General features: G+C 46.8%; 1 protein-coding gene across 1 annotated transcript in view; it reads right to left on the reverse strand.

Annotated features, from left to right (window-relative positions):
* The window catches only part of PTPRT (protein tyrosine phosphatase receptor type T), a gene marked incomplete at both ends in the record, with an annotated part of 1,086,576 nt that overhangs the window by 666,915 nt on the left and 400,299 nt on the right, over window positions 1–19,362 (reverse strand). The window contains 2 exon segments of the mRNA XM_082671082.1: window positions 7,280–7,395; window positions 17,029–17,110. Of these exon segments, the coding sequence (XP_082527208.1) occupies window positions 7,280–7,395; window positions 17,029–17,110 (198 nt within the window).

Consider the following 19,362-nt stretch of genomic DNA (forward strand, 5'->3'; position numbering starts at 1 on the left):
ATGACTGTTTTACAGGAGATATTCTAACACATGGGTCCTAGAAACCTCCCGTGTGCTGATCTGAGCTCCTAGCGCAAGTGCGTGCGCGCGCGCACACACACACGTAAAATGAGGCCACCGTTTCCAGTTGAAAATTATTCTAATTGCTCCAGAAATCTCCTGGCTAGAGAATATTTCAGTGAACTTCCCACAATTCATTCGAAATATGCTTTTCATTTCTAGTCATACTGCGTCAATGGCATGACATTTGGAAACTTGCTAAAAGCTGCCCTATTGATTCTCTTAAGACCATATTTGCACCTCTTTGGCAATCTCTAAAGAAGAGCTTTTGATTATTCTTTATTAAAAGTTGAAAGAAATAGAAGTGGACATAAATCATTTTTGATTCGCTATGCTAAAGACCTCCCAAGGGCCCACTGTGCGCATGGCTGACTGCTCATTTACGGTTGGTTTCTGGGTTCAGAGTTCCTGCAGCGTCAGGAGGGTCCTGGCATAAGCCCTACAGGGAGCCGTCAGCCCTGAGCAAAGAGGATGAGCAGGTGGTGAAGGGCCTGCACACATGCCATCGCCCTGTGCAGCCTGGTGGCCCTTTGACTATTTCCAGTTCACCTCTCTGAACTCTGCTCACTGGCCACTTCTTCCGCGGCACGTCTCTGAGACTCATAATTCCTCCCCACTCTCCCTACACCCTACCTCCTCAGCAGACCCCTTTCCCCCCAGAGCCTGGTCACACGTGTGATAAAACATGTAACTCTGTGATAGTTGCTAAATGTCTGTCTCTGCTGCCGAAAGGTAAGTTCCACGAGGGCAAGAAGCAGGGTTGCGTTGCGCACCACGCTTTCTCCCAGCTCCCATGCGCTGGGGCGGGAATGAGCTGGATCAGTCCTGAAGCACATAAATGGGGGATGGGCTGAGGGAAGACAGGGAGAAAAAATATCAGAAAGTAAAGGAGGAAAGAATACGTGTGTGAGGGGACAGCTCCAGGTCAGAGTTGCCTACGGTCCTCAGAGAGGAGGTGCACAGGATGGAGCAGGATGAGGTCCATGCATCAGCTTCAGACGAACCTGAGGGAACCCAACCCTGTGCAAATCCAAAGCCCAGCCAGATTTCCCTCCTCTGGGTCGCCCTACAGGGGCTGTGTTTTAATCTGGGTCCCTACAGGTGAAAAGAAGGAAAGACAGAGCATGTAGCAATGGTGCCACGACTCTGTAAATACACTAAAACCCACTAAATGGTAGACTTATTGAACTTTATGGTTTGTTAATTATATCTCAAAGGTAATAATAAAAGACTGGGGTATCCTAGGCGTGGGGCTCCCCAGCTATGACACAGACCTGCTGTGTGTAAACCCCACCTGGATCCACCCTCACATCATCTTCACAGGACTTGGGGGCACAAGGGAAACTGTTGCAGACATGAAGCTCGTGGTGCCTGCAGGGTAATGAGTAATAAAGTCCTTCGTCTCTGACCCAAGAGTCTCGTGTCTCCTGCCAGCATCCATGCAACCATGCAACGGGCAGCCTAACCCCTTTGCTTGCAAATAAGGCAAACTCTCAGACCCTTCATAGTTGCTGACAGGTGTGCCATGGAACCAAGAGGGCAGGAAGATTTTCAAGGAGGGAGCGGTCAGCAGCATCAACTGCTGAAAGAAGAGCCAACTATAAGGAATAATAATAATAATGAAGGAGGATGAGGGGGAAGGGGAGGAGTACCACCGCCACCACGCTGCCCCCTGGCTTTAGCCACAAGGAGAGCACTGGTGACCTTCACAAGAGCCACGCTGGGAAGAGGCAGGAGTTAAAGAAAGGCACATTGCAAGTGTAGACATCACATTTACGCAATGTGGCCAAGAAGGGGAAAAGAGCTGTAAGAAGGCGACTAGAAGGCAGAAATTTGAAGAAAAGCCCGAGGGTGTTGGAATTTAGTTTGTAGATTTGAGAGACTCAAATCTCTTTTGTGTGTGTGTGTGTGTGTGGTACGTGGGCCTCTCACTGTCGTGGCCTCTCCCGTTGCGGAGCACAGGCTCTGGACGCGCAGGCTCAGCGGCCATGGCTCCCGGGCCCAGCCGCTCCACGGCATGTGGGATCTTCCCAGACCGGGGCACGAACCCGTGTCCCCTGCATCGGCAGGCGGACCCTCAACCACTGCGCCACCAGGGAAGCCCTCAAATCTCTTTAAGTACCTAGTACAGTGAAAATCAGAGGTGGGTAATTTTGTGATAAATACATGAATTTTTTTTTTAATAGGAAGCCATCTGTATGGAAGGAAAGGCTGGAGTGGAGATACAGGTGGGCAGGACTATGAGGTGAGTATGGAAGGATAAGCCCACCCAGGACGTAGACACAGACCTGCATTCAAATCCTGCCTCTACTGCTCACGACCTGGGTAACTCTGACTCATGTACCCTTAAGGTTCAGTCTCCTCATCTATAAAGCAGGGCTACAAATAGCATCTACCTGAAAGACCGGTTGTGAGAATTAAATACATCATATGTGTAACCACTCAATACATGCCAGCTGTGTTGAGTATCGGCGTGAATTTCTCCTTAGTATGTAGTTGTAGGGGCCCCACTGGGTTTTCAGCAGAAGCCCCGCATGGAAGGGACACCTGGTAGAGATGCAGGCAGGAGGGGGAGCTGCTTCCAGGGCGCTCACAGCCCTGCGAGCCAGCAGTAGCCCTGCGGGGAGCGGGAAAACAGGTTTACCGGAAGACTCTGCCGCAGCGGACCAACACGTCTGCTTATCTCATCAGCCCTGGTGTGGCCGCTGCTGTGCCGATGGCTTCCCAGGGCAGGAGCTGCCAGGTTCGGGTGTGTTCCCTGTAACAACGCCCGTGATTTGTCTAAACACATATGCTGCCCTACCGAGATCTGTGCAGAGGCTTTGGACACATGGCCTCATTGCTGAGACTCTTCGAACGCTATTCATTGTACAGACTTCCAACGGAGTGAATCCTTTGTAGGGAGACCTGGAAGTCAGCCTTGGGGTGGGGCTGACGGGGCCTGCCCCGGAGCCCCTGAGGAGTGCATGGATCCCGCAGCAATCTTCCATAAAGACCAGGTGACACACAAAAATATTTCTAAACCTCCACCTTAATGAACAGTATCTCTTGGTGGCGATGAGGTGGGGCAGTCTGAGGGTAACTCTAACCGTATTCTCAACAGGGGCCAATGCTGCCGCTTCTGTCGGAATAGCTACCCCTAATTCTATGCCCTGTGAAGGCTCCTACCATCCTTAGAATATTCTGTGCCTGGGAAAAAGTGGTCACTTTTCTCCTTTTAACAGCATTTTTTCTGTTCATATTAGTTACCTATATTCATTTTAGCATATTTGGATGAAACAGAAAAGAGTAAAGATAAAAAAAGGCATATATAATCTACCATCGCAATCAATTATTAAGTGACTTGATATGTGTTTTATAGTGTTATATGTGTATGTTTATAGAGGTATGTATATATTTGTGTAAATATGTGTGTATACATATGGTTGGGTTTTGATATAAAATTAACATATTGGGCATATCGTTTTATAACTTGCTATTTTCACTTCAATATATACTGTGAAAATGGCATTAAATAGACTTCTATAACCTGATATTTAATGGCCCCATTTACTTAATCAGTCCCCTCTTGCTGGGCATTTAGGTTGTTTTCAGTTTTTCATCCTGTTGAACACACTTGCATATACATTTTTTCCCTGTCTCTGGTTATTTTCTTAGGTGTATTCCCAAAAGTAAAATTACTTGCCGGAAGAATATGTACATTTAAAAGTGTTAGCTAGCTACTGACAAATTACCTTCCAGAAAAGATGTACCATGTACATTTTCACAGTGCTACGCCGATAATTTGTCACTACAGTTCCACCTACTTGTACCCTGAATATTGCTCTTTTTTTTTTTTTCCTTTTTCCAAAAAGGCTCCCCAGACTGTAGGCTGCTTTTCTTACTAGTTATTCCAGTCAGGAGGCACACCAGCTACTCGCTTGAACAAAATGCTTGAAGAATCACAAGTCTGGATTCCTCAGGACAACACATCACATAAGGAATCAGCAAGTTACGAATGAGGCCCTTCCACCGGAGGCCACGGCACTACACGCTTCACCTCAAGAAGAAATCATCCCAGAACAAGATGAGCTTGTTTATAACTTTTACTGGCCTTTATCCGCCTTTTCCCTAAAAGACTACAATTGTTCTAGGCTTAGGTATACCCATTTCTGCATAGGTCCTGTCTGTTGATTTTTATGCAAAACTTGCACTATAATTCCATGACAGCTGGCACTAGCAGACAGAGTCTTCTAGAGAGCACATTAAGTCTTCAGGAGGGTGCAAAACAGGGGTTCGGGTAGTCTTCCTTTTTAACTTATTAATTTATGATCTGAAAGCACTTAAGGACAAGCAGGCTGTAGATCCCTGCTCTATAAAAAGAAGGTAAGCACTCTCTACAACAGGCAACGGGGATTTATCCCCAGCTACGCGTCCACCGACTTTTCCCTAACCACTGCCAGGGAGAAGGGCCGCTGACATACTATTCTGAGAATAAAGTCACCGCCTTTATTTCCCTGACCTAAAGATGCGGGATAAAAAAGTTTCCACATTTGGTGACTTAGGGAATAGTCAGCTTATCTTGGAAGCGACAGCAAGAAATAGCATTGTTGAAAGGCACACCTGCTCTAGGTGTCCTGGGGACTCTTGGCCACAATGTGTCTGTTTCACTGACTTTGGAAATTCTCAGGCTGAGGCGCCCCAGCCTGTTACATGGAACACAACTTCGGCAAGTCTGCAGGCAGTTCCTCTAGGCGCTGGAATAAATCCAAAGCAATATCTCATGAGAAATCCGCCGCTGCCTTAGCCCGTCCATCTCAGATCAGGGCTGCAACTGTCTCTTGGGTGGCAGGTAGCATGACTGGCGTCTCGTATCTTACAGAAAGATGCTGACCTACTTCCAACTACACTGTTGAATATAAGCCTGGACTTAACTGGCCAAGCGGGCATTTTGCCAGACAGCATAGTGTAAGCCATCTACCTCCCAATGTTTCCTGAAATACAGATGAGGGAGATAACATTTCTGGTGGTTTCCTTGAAGAAATATAGTTATTGAATCTATTCACTCTCCAGATACGTGTGAGCTATTCCAGGATGGCGATGGTAGAGAGCTGGGGACCTCTGCCATATCACACTGCCCACCCCACCTCCCTCCCCCCCACCCACCCCCACCGCCAACTTGCTTTTACCCAGAGCATCACTATGGGAAACAAGCCTATGAAACTCACTTGTGTGCCCGCAGTAAGACTGTGGTGGAAAATGCTGTTCCCTGCATCACAGACTGTTTTCTTTACGAGGACTCCCGGGAACAATTCCTGCCTGGCCTCTGTGTGAACGACAGAATTTTCTGGAGCCACTGGTTTGTGTTCATCTCAGGGACATCACTGTGAACTGTGTATCTGACAAGCTTTCCTTATTCTGTCTGTGGCCATGGTGCTGTGGGCTCTGCCTCTGACCCACCAGGAAGCAGCAGAGGTACAGAAATGCAGTTTTTAGCACATGACCAGCTCCGACGTGTTATTTTCCTCCTATTTTGTGTTGCCTCACTTAATTTATGCTATCCTGTCATGCTGTATGTCCCACTGTAAGCCATCTGAAAAACGTTCTGGAAATAAGATTTGGTTTACACTGAAAAGTAGATAAATAAATAAGATGTGGAAGAGTTCTAAACCATGTGTTTCTATTTCCTTCAAAACTTCAATTACATTCTGCTTTAACATCCTTCCACTGACAGACTCAAGGTTTAGAGTACGCAACTCAGAACTGTAGCAATAACGTTCATAAGCTCATTGGAAAACCCAAATAAAGATGCTGAATGTACTGTGACTGTCTCTTCTCATTCTTGTGACCCGACTGAGGCAACGCCATTGACATGACAAAGCTTCTTGGGATCCTGATGCACTTTAATACTAATTATAATGAATAAATAGCATTACGTAATACTTGAGTGACATGTGGAAGTTCCTGTGCTCGCTTGTGGTCTGCAGGCAGACCCGGGAAGCGGCAGGAGCAGGTGTTATTATTTACTGCTATCTTCATTCTACTGCTGTGCTAGGAAGCAAGAAAAGAAGCTCCTAGATGTGCTCTCTCGGCCCAGGGACTTTCCAACTGCAGGAAACGGGCTCAAATGCAAGAAGAGAAGTGATACTATGAACTCCCATCAAAGTGTGCTGGGCATGGGTTAAGGACCAACATCCAAACTCTGTGAGTCAGAAGAGATGATAGAGAACTTTAAGTATATGAAGTTGGAGGTAACAGGAGTCAGCTTCTTTCAAGCAATATTCCTGATTCCTTGAACTGGAGGTGATGTCTCTCTAGAGCTGTGCTCTCCAGTAAGACTCTCTGCAATGTCAGAAACGTTCTCTATCTGCATTTGTCCAACATGGTAGCCACAAGATACATGTGGCTATTGTGCATTTGAAATGTGGCTAGCGCAACTGGGCATCTGAGTGCTGAACTGTATTTATTTTAACTAATTTAAATAGTCATACTAAGTTTAACAATGTTACAGGGTACAGGATCAACATAGGAAAGTTGATTGTATTTCTGTATACTAGTAATAAAAAATCAGAAATTGAGGGGTTTTCTTTCAATGTGTTTTAGAGTAGCATCAAAAATAGGAGATACTTAGAGATAAGACTGACTAAAGATATACAAGACCTGAACAATGAAAGTTATAAAACCCTGCTGAGTGGAATTACTACAGAGCTTAATAAGTAAAGAAATATATCACGTTCACGAGGAGAAAACTCATTATTGTTAAGCTGTCAGTTTTCCCCAAAGGGATCTATAGATTCAGCGCAATCAACCCCCATCAAAATCCAACAGGCCTTTTTTTTTTTTTTTTTGTATTAGAAATTGACAAAAAAAGCCATATGGAAATGCAAATGGACCCAGAACCTAAAATATCCAGTTTGCCTTAGTCCTGGGACTCTGGGCTTAAAGGACAAAGTTTGTTGGAAAGAAGTTTGGAAAGCTCAGAGCTGCAAATTCTAGTTCTGGCACTTTTATGTTTCTGACCTCAGTTTCTCCATCTGTAAAATGGGGAATACTGATGCCTACATAACAGAATTAGAGTTAAGATTTAACAAGATCATGGAGGCAGAGTATCATCCAAGGAGCAGAGGGACATAAAAAATACCCCTTCCCCTTCCCCCACCAAGCCCTTTATCACAGCACACACTTTCTTCCCTTCCCAAGGGGTGGGCAGGTATGAGCAGGAGGCCCCTCCCATCCTTACCTGGAGCCAAAGTTTGTCATGCTGAGACCACTTTCCACCAGCAATGCACTGAAAGGTGGCATTCTGCCCCACGTTCACCTCGACATTTTGGAGCCGCAGAAAATGGGGTGCTTTTCCTAAGAGAGAAGCCAAAAAGTATATGAGGACAGAATTCAACAGCCTGACCATGGCCCTGTCGGTGGGTGGGAGCTCAGGATGGGCACTGGGCAGGGGGGAATTTGTGCTTAGGAGATGGTCTGGCTCGGTGAAAAGCTACTGTTGATTGATCACTTCCTATGATCCAGTTACTGTTCTAAGACATTTACATGCATCGTCTCACTTAAACCTCACAAAAACCCACAAGGTGGGCAGTAACTCCATTTCACCAATCAGAAAATTAATGCTCTGAAGGGTTACACAGTTTGTCATGGTCAGACAGCCAGAAACTGGGGAAGGCAAGACACGAATCCATGTCTCTGAGAGCCTCAAAATCCATATTATTAGCTGCTGGGTAATACTGCCATGTCTGCAAAAGGAAGTTGGAGGGGTGGGGGTGGGGGTCACCCCAGAAGATATCTCCCTGTAGACCTGGGTGAGCAGAAAGAAGAAAACTGAAGTGAAGCACCTCTGGGCCTGAGACTTGCACACCTGGCCTTGGTGATGATGCGGATCATGAAGGGGGCAAAGAGGGGAGGACGGACAACAGGTGGAGGAGAACACTAGCAGTGAGCACTGAGTGAATGAAGGTTACGTGACTGGTGTCACGGCAGTGTCTACACATAGTAACTCACTTAACCCAGCGCAGTCGGTGGTGGTAATATCTCTATTTTACAGTGAGTGTGACGCAAGGCACCGAGAATTCAAGGCACATTCAGAGTCTGCGCTCTTCACTCTAAGCTATGATATCCAGGGATGGGATGGAGGTGGGACATTTACGCCGGGGACCTGGCGTAACAGGAGAAAGGACTTTCAAATGAAACTCATGGTGTCCGTGGGTAATCAGTTTTAGAATTAAACATATGTTTTATGTTGGGTAACTTGGGTTCATCTCCTTTCTTGTTTGTGGAGAGAGGTCCTTGCCTATGTGAGCTCTCCAAAGACGAGTGGATTGATAATCTATGTCTAGAAGAATGCGTTTCTTCATCAAGGTACAAGAGTGCCAACGATCCCTATCACGTTAACCAAATCAGTGATGAACCAGGCGTCAAATACCCCTGGGATGCGATCAAACCGACAGCTGTTAAGAGGATCAGGAGGTTCAACGAGGGCCTTTGGCCACCTTTTCAGAGGGAGTCAAATATCCAGACAGACAGGTAATAATAACATCATTTATTGAAAGTTCCTCCAATGCCAGGCACTGTGAAAAATGCTTTACATGTTTTATTGAAGTTAACTTCATAATATTCCCTAAAGCAGACACTAGTATTATTTCTCTTTTAGAGAAGCAGAAACCAAGGCTCACCAAGTTTAATTTGTCCAACACTACACAGCATTAATGACAGGAACAGAATTCAGTCCAGGTCCATTTCAGCCCCAAACTCAGCATTTAACCAGCACACTCTCTTGCCTCATGGACAACGGGGAGGTCAACGGTGTCACCTGGAGCCCAGGGTCCGAGGAAAGGGCTCACAGGCAAGGCTGTGCTGACCCAACAGACGCTTGTCATTGCTCTGGAATATTTTACCACAAGAGATTCCTTTCCTTGGCATTCGTCCCCACGGCCTTCACACTTTGAACTGTCTGCTCTACCAAACTGTGTCACCACCTGCAATGCTCAGCAAAAGCTAAGGACCTTGGCATGATCAGGCAGACTCGCTGTGCAAACACATACAGCTTCTGCTCAGGTTTTTAAACAAAGTGACAACAGCTCAGAGTCCCCCTCAGGCCACCTCCAGGGCCCCACGACTAGATGGCGTCCAGAGTCCAAGGCCCAGGGAGGTCCTCTCATTGCGGGCTTCTCAGAGTTGAAGATTCGTGCATCTAGTCGACCTGACAAACGTCATGCTGCTTTTTTATTTTTTTATTGTTTTTTTGTTTTTTTACTGTGAGGCACCATACAAGGAGTCCAGGACAGCCAATGCTCAGAAAGCCCGAACTCCTCCACACAGTTCAGCACAAACTTTTTAATTTACTTTTATTTTTGGCTGTGTTGGGTCTTCGTTTCTGCACGAGGGCTTTCTCTAGTTGTGGCAAGCGGGGGCCACCCTTCATCGCGGTGCGCGGGCCTCTCGCTATTGCGGCCTCTCTTGTTGCGGAGCACAGGCTCCAGACGCGCAGGCTCAGGAGTTGTGGCTCACGGGCCTAGTTGCTCCGCGGCATGTGGGATCCTCCCAGACCAGGGCTCGAACCCGTGTCCCCTGCATTAGCAGGCAGACTCTCAACCGCTGCGCCACCAGGGAAGCCCCATGCTGCTTTGATTGTCTGAAATTTTTTCCTTTTTGCTCTCTTGTATAATTCTGTAAAGTTATTTTTGGAACTAGCAGTTCAAGTCCATTTTTAAGTGGGAATAGAGTAAACCTTGTAAGCCCCTTTATGCTACCTGTTTGAAGCGGGAAGGAACATCTACTCCCTGGTAAGGAGGGGCTACAGAATCTTAGTTCCAACATTGGGAGGCTTTGTGTTGGGTTTTTACAAAAGGATATCTCCCCTCACCCTTGGGGACCCTGGGCAAATGGTTCAACCTCTGGGACTTGTGCAACTAGAAATGAATTGTCTCTGGATCAATGTCCCCTGCTTGCTTCTCTCTCTCTTTTTTTTTTTTTTTTTGACCACACCATGCGCAGCTTGTGAGAGCTTAGTTCTCCAAGCGGGGATTGAACCCAGGCCCTCGGCAGTGAGAGCAGGGAGCCCTAACCACTGGACCACCAGGGAATTCCCTTTCCTGCTTGCTTCTGACGCCTTTCTAGCAGACCTCTTGCCTTGATTCTTCCATCTGCAATCCCTCTTCCTCCTTCCCTTCTAGGTACAGTGGTAGAGAATTCAGAGGTTTAATGGCCCCTGGTGTTAATAATTCTGGTGAAACACTGAGGGTTTACAGAGAGCAGAGATGTTGAAAGCACGCGCCTTCAGGAGCCAGACAGTTATGTAAAGGAACAAAGTGGTTCAGCTGTAACACAAACAAAAACAAAACTGCCACCTCCTCGCCCCCTTATTCATTTTCCTACCTTTCATAGAGACTTGGGTAAAATAAAGATTTCTCGGTATCAGAAAAGCAACATCACAAGCACACTAATAACTGGTATCTGACACCAGCCTCAGCAATGAGGAGGCAATAAGGAGTGGTGGGGACTTAGGGGAACTGGATAAAGACCTCACGCCCCATATGCAGGGGACAGCTAGCAGTTTCCTAAATCCAGCAGACAGAGGCCATGCAACAGTGTTGTGCTCAGGGTAGCCAATCATCCGATTTCTCAAGGCAAGTAAGAAATCCAGCCTTAGGTGAAAGCCCTCATTCTAAAATCTTGACTGAATTTATTAGAACACTATGTAGACTTAACAAAACACGACTGCAGGCATGTTCTTCTAGTTGGCTGTCTCCGTTACATAGCTCTTATGGAACAATTTCCACTGGCCAGTCTTGCCTGGTCTGAACCCATAAAACCAGGGATGTCCCCACCCCTCTAGGCATCATGCTGTTGTATCACGTGCACACTAGCCCTAGATCGCGGTCCTCAACATGGTGACCTTTCCGGACCACCGCCCTCCTGCTTAGCACCCTCTCCACATGCCCTTACTCTTTGAGCCCTGGCTTCATCTCCAGCTCACGACAGATCTCTTTCTCTCTCTCTGGGGGACTCTCCTTATGTTGGGGACCTGTTTGGTAAACTTCTCTGAGCTGGTCTCCCCAATCCTCCTCCCATCCCCCCACCCCCACCCCAGTCCACTCCCAGCTGCGATTTGCACCCAGCATCTACAGCTCCAGGAATGCAATCATCCCACCTGCTTCAACTCACCAACCTTCGGCCAAGCACAGACGACCTTGGGGCCCAGACCAGCCACCAGCTCGGGGTTTTAAGCATCCCACACTCACTCCCCGCTGAGACCCAGCACCCCCAAAATGGGACCCTGCGGAATGGGGTTAACAGAAAACTGGCTGTGCGTTTGGGGCAAAAAGCCTTGGTGTTGGTGACATTTACACTCCTGCAGATGTCAGTACATCATCTGAAGACGTATTATTGTGCCCTTTATCTCGCTCTTTAAACCTGACAGTGCTCAGTAGGAAACCACACAATTGCGGAGAAAGTGCACTACATACATCATAAACGTGCTGCAGACCGTGGGCTCGGTGACATGGCCCCACAAGGTTGTGATGGGAAAAAAAAGAAGTTTAAACAATTCTAAAAGTCAACCTAGGAGCTAGAAACTTTGAAACTGAGTGGAAAATCGTGCTGACATTTATCGTCCACAGTTATAACCGTAGTGGCCCTGCTAATGGCTGACACGGAGACACGGCGGCAGAGGGTAACTATGGCTAAAATATTTGCAGAATAACACAAAAATGTTAAATGGGCCATAAAATATAGATGAGAGGTCTCAGTTTGTAGGAGAAAATAATTTCTGTTGAGTATCACACTTATCTTCCGGTCACTGTTTTAGAAGCTGACAGGCAACTGTTTAAAGTCATAACTTCAGCTCAAATCGATCGAGAACACAACAGCAAATCATGCACTAAGCCCCCTGGAACTCTTGGAATACTTAGTGGAATCGCTTATTGATAAACTCTGACCATACCTTAATTTTTAAAAAATGTTTTAGGGAACTGGAGTGGAGAGTTACAAGCCTGAGGACCTAAAGAGGAGGCATTCTTTTAATAGTGTTAAGTTTTTAACAAGCTATGAGTGAAGTCATAAACGCATTAAGGCTGGGATTGGGGGAAAAGCACTGTCAGGCCAAAGCACAGTTCAGAAGCTACTAGCAGACTGCGTGACTCGCGAGCCCACGAGCAGCCTCCAGGACCCATGCATAGTGGGAACCATGAAAGGTCACACACACCTCCTCCCCAGAATCACACCATCCAGGTGATGAAGCCAGAAACCTAGCAGGGCACCATTTCTGATGCCTCTGGCTCTTACTCTAATCCCATCACTTAGGACCAGTAGGCTCTACCTCCTAAATTCATCTCTAATCTGTCCACTACCTCTCTCCATCTCTAAGCTCTATGTTTCTTCATAGTCTGCTTACCATCTGTGATGGGTTGAACTGTATCCCCCCAAAATTCACGGGTTGCAGCCCTAATGCTCAACAGCTCAGATTGTGACTGTATTTGATGACTGAGACTTTAAAGGGGTGATTATGTTAAAATGAGGCTGTTAGGGCAGGCTCTAACCCAATCTGACTGATGTCCTTATAAGAAAATTGGGACACACGAAGACCATGTGAGGACAAAGTGAGAAGGGGGCCGTCTGCAAACAAAGGAGGGAGTCCACGGACAAAACCAAACCTGCCACCTTCATCTTGGACTTGGGGCCTCCAGGACTGTGAGAAAATAAAATTTTGCTTAAGCCACCCAGTCTGTGTATTTTGTTATGGCAGCCCTAGCTGACTAATATACCGTCTGTTATAGACCAGATAATTACCTGACTGTTTTATTTTCAGTCTCTTTCACATCACTGGAAGCCCATGAGGGCAAAGAATGAATCTGTCCTTACTCACTTCCATGAACCCGGACTAGCGTCTGGCATGGAGCATATATGCTCAGTAAACACGTCGGATGGTGAATCAATGTCTCTCTACTACCTGGTCCAGGATATCATCATCTCTCACATGACTCTAGAACTTTCTTTGTCATAGTTCTCCTGACTTCTTCTCTATTCTCCCTTCAACCCCTCTTCCACATAACAGCCAAAGTAATCTTTTAACAATTAAATGAGATCATATCAATCCCCAGCATAAACCCCTCCAGTGGTGCCTCCCTACACTTAGATTAAAATCTAACCAGTCATGGGGCTTCCCTGGTGGCGCAGTGGTTGAGAATCCGCCTGCCAATGCATGGGTTCGAGCCCTGGTCCGGGAAGATCCCACATGCCGCGGAGCAACTACGCCCGTGCGCCACAACTACTGAGCCTGTGCTCTAGAGTCCGCAAGCCACAACTACTGAGCCCGTGTGCCACAACTACTGAAGCCCACGCACCTAGAGCCCATGCTCCATGACAAAAGAAGCCACCGCAATGAGAAGCCCGTGCACCGCAACAAAGAGTAGACCCTGCTCGCCACAACTAGAGAAAGCCCGCACACAGCAACGAAGACCCAATGCAGGAAAAAATAAAATTAATTAATTTAAAAAAAATCTAACCACTCACAATCTAAAATATGACACAAATGAACTTATCTACAAAACAGAAAGAGACTCACAGACATAGAGAACAGACTTGTGGTTGCCAAGGGGGAGGGGCATGGGGAGGGATGGATTGGAGTCTGGGGTTAGCAGATGCAAACTATTATATACAGAATGCATAAACAACAAGGTCCTAGTATATAGCACAGGGAACCATATTCAACATCCAGTGATAAACTGTAATGGAAAAGAATATATATATATTAAAAAAATGAAACAGTTTGCTGCACAGCAGAAATTAACACAACATTGTAAATCAACTATACTTCAATTAAAAAATAATAAATTACACAGTTTGATAAGTTAAAAAAAAAACTAACCACTCACAATGATGTCCAGGGCCCTGGTTCCCTTTCACTCAGAAACACTTTCCCCCATGTTCCCCGTGCTCAGGATACTCCGGCAGCATCAAGCGGATCCCACCGGGGCCTCTGCACTTGCCCTTTCCTCTGCCTAGAATGCCCCCTCCCCAGCCCTTCACACAGTGAACTCCTTCTACGACTCAGATCTCAGCTCAGACCACATCTTCAAAGATATCTCCCTGAGGGCTTCCCTGGTGGCGCAGTGGTTGAGAGTCCGCCTGCCGATGCAGGGGACGCGGGTTCGTGCCCCGGTCCGGGAAGATCCCACGTGCCACGGGCGGCTGGGGCCGTGAGCCATGGCCGCTGAGCCTGCGCGTCCGGAGCCTGTGCTCCGCGACGGGAGAGGCCACAACAGTGAGAGGCCCGCGCACCGCCCCCCACCCACCAAAAAAAAAAAAAAAAGATATCTCCCTGACCACTTTATCCAGGAAGCCCCTCCACATCCGTCCCTCACATTTACTATATTCACAACACATCACTATCTGAAATTATACTAGTGACTTACTTAATATTAGTTACTTACTTAACGTCCTTCCTCCCTCTGTCCTTCTGCTAAGTATACAACATGGGAACAAAGACCTACCTATCTTGGTCACTTAAGTATCCTCTGTGTCCAGCAGAAGTTCACGACACATAACTGATGCTCAATAATTGACTCGTTGAAAGAAAGAATGAATAAAAACCCTGGCTGGATATCGACTGAGCATGGGGCCTTGGGGAGGGGCCTTTGCTAGGCCCTGGTCAACCCCACATGACTCACGAGCTATGGATAGAACTCAGGGGACTACAGGCACCACCAGTATTTGCACAGAGAGTTAAATGGAATTTTCCAATTCCAGCCACTTCCACAGAGTTGCACGTTTTGATTTCTAGGAAGTTTTAAGCTGAAGCCTCCTAAGCATCTGAGTTGAACTCAGATGCAGCACATTACACAAGAACATGGCCAGGGTCACGTCTTCCTGAGTTATGTCCCGTGGCCCCTTTGCTGGGTAACTTGCTCTCAGCAATTCCATAACCACGTAATGCACACTCCTCAGCAGGAGGAGTATCACGCTCTCAGAAGAATCCAAAATCCAGAAGCAGCTTCAATGGGAGGAGGATTCCAAGAGGGGCCACGAGACTTCAGGCACGGAAAGGCATTCAGATGCCCTCCAGAGAACCCTCGCTCATGGAGATTTCTCTGAGAGAAGGAAGCATGGGGCTGCGATGGCAAACCACGGACAATGGGTAGAGTTGAGGCAGAGTTGAGGCTGAGACAAGAGACAGATGTCAGGCTGGGTGTCACGGTGGAGGTAAAAATTCCCAGTAGAGGACAGGATTCTGGGATCCCAGGAGAGAGAACCAGGCCAGACTCTTTTAGGAAGAAAGCCCTAGTGCAAGCGTCCAGCACAGGGTAAGCAGCACGCATGCAGCTGGATGCGGCTCTGAGGATGCAATGTGTGCAGGACCTGGGGATTGCTGAAATCCTGTTTCAGAGAGACTGCCTCAACACTGATGGCTGTGCAAGGCTGAGTGTGTGAGGTTAAGTGGATCACAAGTAGACCAGACATCTCCCGACATGGTCTGAGGTCAACAATCATTCTCCAAGGGGCAGCAGATGCTGATTCCCAGGAGTCAAGGGAGGGGAAGACTTAATCCTGGTAAGAGGGACTCATGTGTATACCCAGTACATAAACCCTGCAGAGCTGGGGGATTTCTGGGCCCCTCTTCACATAAAGTCTGTTTCAGCAGAGACATTTGCTGGGCATAACTGAATGGACAGATCCACCTGAGAAAATCCCAAAGACTCAGGAAGTAACCCAGAGGGTAGAAACCTTAGGCCAGAGTAATGGAGAATCTAATAGGATCTCAGCATTTCTGAGATGCTGGTTGATTCCTGGGGAGGAGGTTTCCCTTACACAGACACCAAACACAGTTATCCAAAATACCATCTTGCCAAAACCCCTTGGAACTCCTCCCAAATTCCTCCAGAGAAGGTGCTCTAAGACAATGGGTCAAACAATGTCACTGTAGTGCCAGGGGAGGGAAGTGATGTTTGGGGCTCTGATGAATTCACTGTAGCAGAAGTTGAAAGAATCATTCCAATTAAAGCAACACAGATGGGGCAGAAATGAGAAGAGCCTCAAAATGGGAGGCATGAAAGGCATAAAAGCACAGGACATATTACATCTCTTATGGGAACAGCAAACTGCACCAGAGCCCATAGCATGACTCATGGCTCTAATGAAGAAGTAGAGACAACCCTGCTACGAGTTAGTTACCCAGTGGATGCCAAGAAACTAATAGGAGCTTCCGATCTGCAGACACTAACAAACTACTGGGGCTGGCGACTTAACCAGCCCTCCTATGGGGCTGCCATAATCCCCAGGCATATCCCTTTGATTACAATCCCCCCACCAAATGTCTCTGGATATGACGCCATCTCAACTACCTGCACCCAGGACTTGTCCCCTCTGAGATTTAGCGAACCTAGGAAGCACATCTCCCTGCTCAGACACATTCAAATATCTTAGACTAAATACACAAAGAGAAAACTTCCAGGGGAAATTGGCTGGGCTTGGAGGAGTGGAATGCCTTTGAGAACTCTCGACACTGTACCCTAAGTACTAACCACTGTGAGAAATCTCTCCCTATGCCTACACGGAGTTGATGAGGGTATTTAAAATTACTTTTAAAGAATTAATAGCTTCGGGGTACTTTTCCCTGTGAGTGAACAGTGTGCTAATTTGCTCAATGTTTTGGTGGTGTTCTTTTTCTGAGACAATTGCACAGGATTCTATCCAAAGCCCTCTAATTCTTCCACTTCAGTGGTCTGAATCCCGCTAAGAAACAATCAGGACTTTAGACTCCCTTAATAGACAGATTCAAAGAAAGATGTTTTGCCGCTCTCTGCAAAGTCCTGGAGGTGTTGCCTACAGGGAGCAAAATTATGGATTTATTCAGGACTGATTGCATTGAGTATGTAAGAGAGTGAGAGAGGTTTGTGAGCTGAATGAATAGGGGGGGACTGCAGCCTCCAAGCTACCCAGTCTGGCATGGAGCCAGGCTGTGTTAGGATGAGGGGAGAGACTTACTGCATGGATGGGCAAGGACCCGGACCTCGTCCACAGCGATGTAGCCAGGATGACCCTTCAGAGAGACGGATTCAAATATCACCTGCAACACACAAGGCAGGAGTCAATTTCGCAGAAGTGGTTGTAGGAATTCATCACAGCTGCCCAGCCCCCAAACAATTTATGTTTCAGCTTCCCACTAGAACTACCAAAAGACGTCTTATATTAGGCTAGGATGCTACCCCGGCAATTGACGTGGATTTTCAAAATAAGGTAAAAAGACCACATTCCAGTGACTAGCAAAAGAATAACCAGCCACATGGAACATTTCTAACGGTTTTCACAACACTGGGTTGCGGGGAAAACAACCCAAATGTGGCCTGGAAACCCCGATCTGCACCTTTTTCATTGTTGTTTCAGGGGAAGCACAAAGAAGAATGACTTCTGAATATCTCAACTTTCTTACGAAGGATGAGGGAGAAGCCACCATAAGCCAAGGAGGGTTTACCTTAATTTAATTCCACATCTCCAAGGAATACAGTCCATCTGAATTACCTAATAACACCTCTTGAAAATAAGCCCCAGGCACCACTGTTGGTATCCGGGAATCCAAGGGCAACAAGTTCTTTGAATCCTCCATTCTGACTCCCACTCAAACTGCTGATTTCAGTAAACAGCTTTCCTTGTCACCCACCATCCACCTTCACAAAGGAGATGTGACTATCTGTGTGGACAGCATGACCAATGCCCTTGACCTCCCTAATTCCAATGGCCTCGTCTTCCAATCAGCTTCAGCCACATGCTCACACTTGTCCTCCACTCCACAAACTGGAATTTTCAGTGTATTTTGGCACAGACCGCTACCACGCACTCCTTTCCCAACTTACCCCTCTTAAACCTGCTTCTGCAGTGCATATGGTACCCTGGATCTCAACTTTTCTAGAGACTGTATGCTGCACGGACCTCCCGGTATTCTCAACAAACCCAGGGTTCCCCCACTCTGTTGACTCATCACCCATACCACTCTCACCAAAAGCCCCAGTTCCACATTTCAGTGTTGGCAACTCTATTGCAAAAGTGCCTTCTCCACTCCTATACCCCACACAAATGTTCCCCTTTCAACATCACCTACCCAATCCCTGCAAGATACCCACATCACATCTCTAAGAGGCAAGAGGACTACAGAGGGGCTGACTTCTAACTTCCTACCCATCAACCTAATCTTCATGGGTCAGATGACTACACACCAACCACTGCCCCCTCTCTGCAAGGCACACCCCAGCGCCCTTGACCTCTATCTTTGCTGCATTTTCCAGCTTCTTGGTTCTCTCTCTCTCTAACATATCTCCGAATCCTCCCTTTTATTCCTGACTCTGACAAACATAAACGCTTGGATTTTCTCTTACTCTTTAAAAGCTACCCTCTGGCAGCAGTTGTATTTATAGCCCAATTGTGTTTCAATCACATTTAAAATTGTCAATAGTTTTAATTACACTCACTCTACACTCCCCTACTTCCCAGTGCAAAACTTCAACCCCTGTCACCTGGACTTTGTCCTCAGCAGTTCCCCCAACACTGATTGCATGGCAGACACCAGTAATCTTACTAGGGCTCTTACTGCTTAAATCCAATACACATATTTCAATCGTTATCTTACTTTAAGAAGGAAAACAGTATAGGGCTTAGGATCTGGGTCAGAATGCCTGGGCTCTAGTCCTGGTTGTTCCACCTTGTATGTGTACACCTTGAGCAAGTTACCTTACTGCTCTGTGCCTCGGTTTCCTCATCTGTAATTATAGTGTCTACCTCACTGGGTAATGATTCAGGTGAAAGGAGCTAATACACCACTTAGAACTATATGTGGCACATGGTAGGTTCTCAGCAAATGATTCCTATACTTATTCTTCATACTTGACCATTTTCCTACAATTATTGATGTTCATAGCTTCTCCCTCTCTGGGTTTCTCTTCTATTTCGGGTCAGGCGACACTTTACTCTCATGGCTCTTCTCATCAATCTGTGTCTATTCTACCACTGGTTTCTTTGTAAGCACTTCTCCTATACCCACTCTTCAAATGTGGGCTTCTTCTATTCATTTCTGTAAACTGAAAACACTCTTCCGTCAATGGCTATCAATCCACTGATAATTCCCAAGCCCAGATCTCCATTCTAGACCTTTCACCTGAATGTGGGTCTCACTTATCCAGCTCACAGATCTGTATTTCCACCTAGATATCACATAGATCCTCCAACACAATCTGTATACAACAGACTTGAGCTGTCTCCCTCACTGCCCAATGGGCCATCCTTCCTGAACGATGGACCTCAGTGGGTTGCCCCATCCAGTCATTGAAA

Source organism: Grampus griseus, assembly GCF_964374135.1.
Source record: "Grampus griseus genome assembly, chromosome: 14".
NCBI classification, from domain to species: Eukaryota; Metazoa; Chordata; class Mammalia; order Artiodactyla; family Delphinidae; genus Grampus; species Grampus griseus.